General features: G+C 37.5%; 1 protein-coding gene across 1 annotated transcript in view; it reads right to left on the reverse strand.

The window, feature by feature from the left end:
* LOC135623213 (protein NRT1/ PTR FAMILY 5.1-like) overlaps positions 1-3,719 on the reverse strand; it is an 8,673-nt gene extending 4,954 nt beyond the window's left edge. The window contains exons 1-2 of the mRNA XM_065125928.1: positions 3,517-3,719; positions 2,989-3,206 (exon numbers count right to left, since the gene is read on the reverse strand). Coding sequence (XP_064982000.1) covers positions 2,989-3,206; positions 3,517-3,619 — 321 coding nt within the window. The 5' untranslated portion in view covers positions 3,620-3,719. The remainder of the gene's footprint in view (positions 1-2,988; positions 3,207-3,516) is intronic.
* Positions 3,720-4,403: the final 684 nt, after the last annotated feature.

The following is a 4,403-nucleotide window of genomic DNA, read 5'->3' on the forward strand; positions in this document are numbered from 1 at the left end:
AGAAGGGGCAATTTCTTCTTGATTGCGTAGTGCATGTTACGAGGAGGATTGTCTTTCGATTTGAGGAGCGTTTTCGTAGTCCCTACCATGTGAATCACCGCTAAAGAGGATGACAGTTGACCTCCTTCATCCTCTCTCACAAATCTATGGAATTCATGGATATATGATATTCCTAGGTAACACGATCTCTCTTGTACGCATAGTTTTTTGGTTTTACGAGTTTTAGCGCATCAATCTTTGTACGACGATGAAACCTTATTTTCTACAAAAAAATCTAAGATTTTCTCTTTTGTTCTTCCACTACACATGTGAAGTTACCCTAGATTTCCTTATAATATAACTAAACTCAAACTTTTAATATAGTTTATAGTAATATCATCTTTACAAAAATGTTTTGATAATTTCTTAAGCGTCCTATCTTGCTTTTACTTTTGAATCAATTAAAGCAAAAAAAAATTTCTACAAAATATTTAGAAATTATTTTATAAAATAAATTTTTTTAATTTATAAAAAAGGTAAATGCTTAATAAAATAAATTTTATATAAAATAATAAGAAAGCTTCTAGTATTTGCATTGACCTTTATTGATTGATCTATATAAGAAAAGTCTCATTTTGGATTTTTTTTTTCCAAAGTACTCTCCTTTTTCAATATTTTCAAATGATATACTTTTTATTAATGTAAGGTTAAGATTTATTTTAGCCCTTATAGTTTTGGTCATGGACCACTTAAGCTTTCATGGTTTACTCGTGTATAAGATAACCCTTATATTTTAAAAAACGTGACATATAAGCCTCTCCCGTCAAGTCTGAGTTAACGGACGTTAGAGTCTGCTTACGTGACATGCTGACTCATAAGAAACTATTAATACAATGACACATGTAATTTAAGTTTAAAAAAGTGATTCATTTTAACCCTTGTGGTTTTGGTCATGGAGCACATAATCCCCTATAGTTTTGCTCATGTCTAAAACAACCCTTATGTTTTAAAAAATATAGCGTATAAGTCCTAGTTTGAGTTAACAAACATTAAAGTCTACTTACGTGTTTTAAAAAATTGAGGCCACCATCAATGGTAGAGAGAGGCATCATTGTGAAAGCGACCACTAGCAGCAGCATCGAGCCACTGTTGCCTAGCAAGATGTCGTACACACGTAGCCTCTCCCGTGCTGACGATAAACTCATGAGCTTCTGGCCCTACCTCAGATGGATGTGTGTTGATCAGTCCAACACTAGACATGCAATGGTCTCATAGTCCCTCTTCCTCCTCTTGGGCATCTTCTTCCCCGCTGCCTCCTACTTTGTTCTTTCTTACGCGCCCACCCATCGTGCCTATGACATGGTGGTCTAGCTCTCCCTCACCTCCACTTTCGGCCTCTCGTACCTTTGCCTCTCCGCCTTCAACCATCGTTACGGACTTCATCACTTCCTCTTACTCAATAAGATATATCTTTTTTAAACTTAAATTATAAATATCATTATATTAATAATTTATTATGAGTCAGCATGTGCTATGTAAGTAGACTCTAGTATTTGTCAACTCATATTTAACGAGAGGGGCTTATCTGCTATGTTTTTAAAAATATATGGGTCATTTTAGACACAAACAAAATCATAAGGGCTTAAGTGGTCCATGACCAAAACCACATGGACTAAAATATATTATTTTTTAAAACTTAAATTATACGTGTTATTATATAAATATTTTATTATGAGTCAGCATGCTATGTAAGCAAACTCTAATGTCTATTAACTCAAACTTAATATAAGGGATTTATATGTTACATTTTAAAAAATATAGGGGTTATTTTAGACATGAGTAAATCATAAGGGTTTAAGTGATCAATAACCAAAACCCTAATAGCTAAAATGAACCTTAGCCCTTTTATCTAATACTAAGATTACTTTGTCACCTTTCCCTTTTTCATTCGATAGATAGGGTTCATATGGTAAATCGATCCGATTATAATATTTTTTTAAATTTCTATAATATTAGTAAATTATTATAATATAAGATAAAATATTATGTTATATTTTAGAATAATATTTTTATAGCATTATAAAGTTTTCTTGATACTATTAAGAACACTATAATATGAAAACACTGTAATACAATATTTTTGTATTACATTATATTTTTATTATTATTAAAAACTATAATATAGTAGTAAAAATGCTGTAACTCGACTTGTACAATATCTTATGGATTAGAAAAAGAAAAGAGAGAAAAGAAAAAGCGGGGGACGGGGGGGGGGGGGGGGGGGGGGGCGAGGGGGGTGTCGGTGTGGTTGGGGTGGGGGTGGGGGAGGGGGAGGGGGAGGGGACGGGGGAAGAGAGAAAAACAAAAAAAGGTAAATGATTGACTATAAAATCTTGGAATAGCACCACCAATCAGTTCCATCATCACGGGCTGAGTGGAGAGGAGGAATGTCGAGTTCGATCGATCACGTGAAACAAACGCAAAGTGGGCAATGCCTACTTTAGGGAAAGAGAAATAATAGACGAGCCCCCACCACCCCAATCACCTTCCAATGGTTGGCTCATCCGCCACACCCCAGAAAGCAACTAAATGCTTCCTCCTAATGGCAACCCAACCTCACCAAAGCTAATGCTCGTACTCATCAGCTCTTGCCAGTACAGAGATGAGAAAGAAGAAACAGTGAAGTTCATGCCGAAAACAATGCTGAACTCATGTAAGAAAAGCTGGGAACTTCTGATCAGCTCTTACTCAGCACATAGATGAAAGAGGAAACTGTGGAAATTCATGTCGAAAACAATGCTGTATTCATCTAGGAAAAGCTACGGATCTTATCGGCTCTTAGCAGTAGATAGATGGAGAGAAAACAATGCTGAATTCATTTAGATCAAAAGGCTTGGGATCTTATCGGCTCTTAGGAGTTCATAGATGAGAGAGAAAACTGTGGAAATGCATGTTGAAAATGATGATGGATTCCTGCAGGAAAAAGCTAGGGATCATGTCAGCTCTTACAAGTACATAGACGAGGGAGGAGACCGTGAAGGTCCAGAAGCGGCCGAAGTAGGCGTCGGCGATGTAAGCTCCGAGGATGGGCGTGAGCCAGACGGAGCCGGACCAGTTGTTGACGTTCCTCACTGAGGAGACTGTGTCTTCATGCAGCTGTGTCGTCAAGTACACCACCAGGTTTGAGGCCACTCCGTAGAAGGCCATCCTTTCAAATGCTTCGTACCCTGCATCAGTGGTTTCACATAAGAAGTGTTCATGTCAAATCATATACTCTCTCTCTCTCTCTCTCTCTCTCTCTCACTGTGAGTCTCAACAAGGAACTTCCGTGGTGACTACTCTCTCTCTCTCTCTCTCTCTCTCAGTCTCCACAAGGATTTCCATGGTTACAACTCTCTCTCTCTCTCTCTCTGAATCTCGACAAGGAACTTCCATAATTACAACTCTCTCTCTCTCTCTCTCTCTCTCTCTCTCTCTCTCTCTCTCTCACATATCACAAAGTGGTGAATAATGAAGCAAAAGTGTGGTCGAGTTTACCTACTAGGAAGGCGCAAGCTCTCCATCTCCCAGTTTGAGATGCGAGAACAGGGCGGCCATGGAGATCAACTGATCCATCCTTCGTGTACTCTTGGCTATCCATTACAACTTTTACGTTCTTGAGCTGTATAAATCACTTTCAATGATCAATCTGAGAGAGAGGGAGAGGTGAACTGGTGGGAAAGAAAGGAGGTGATGTGCTTCTTGAGAGCTGGATAGAGCTGTAGAGCTCACAGCACTTAAAATAAGCTATTCGTATGTCTGACATAAGCAACACGTCGGCCATGTCTTTTCTCTTAGACTTTTCTGTGATTTATGATTTATCTCTTGTCTCAATCCAATGAAAACACTGCTCGTCATTGATTGGTTGTTTCCCCATTGTGACGAAGACCACACACAATTTAGCCGATAGTCAAAGCTCGACGAAATTGATGGGTCAGTCACGACGAAGACCACAAACAATTAGTCGAGAGTCTAAGCTCGACAAAATTGATGGATCAGTTATCCAATCGGATCCATGCAAAAAAAATCAAACTCTTTAGGTCAAAGTGTCTACATGAATTTAATAGTAACTTCAATTAATAGTTTGCTTTCTTTGAGCATCTTTTTTGATAGAGACGTACAAATAGAAGAACATGGATAGCACTGAACACATTCCTAGTTTTAAGATACAGATATTGATCCATCCATCTCAATAATTAAACTTCTGTAGTCTAACAAATCCTATCATTTGAAGGCTCCTACATGAATCATAGAGGACAAGACATGAATGCCTTCATACGAATGCTGGAATATAAATGGAAGGAGTAAAAAAATTATGTTAGATAAGCTTTTAGATTTATCGACAGTACTTGTAGTTTTTATAAAAAAAATTGTTGGAGATTTTC

This window comes from Musa acuminata, chromosome BXJ2-9 (assembly GCF_036884655.1).
Source record: "Musa acuminata AAA Group cultivar baxijiao chromosome BXJ2-9, Cavendish_Baxijiao_AAA, whole genome shotgun sequence".
Taxonomy (NCBI): domain Eukaryota; kingdom Viridiplantae; phylum Streptophyta; class Magnoliopsida; order Zingiberales; family Musaceae; genus Musa; species Musa acuminata.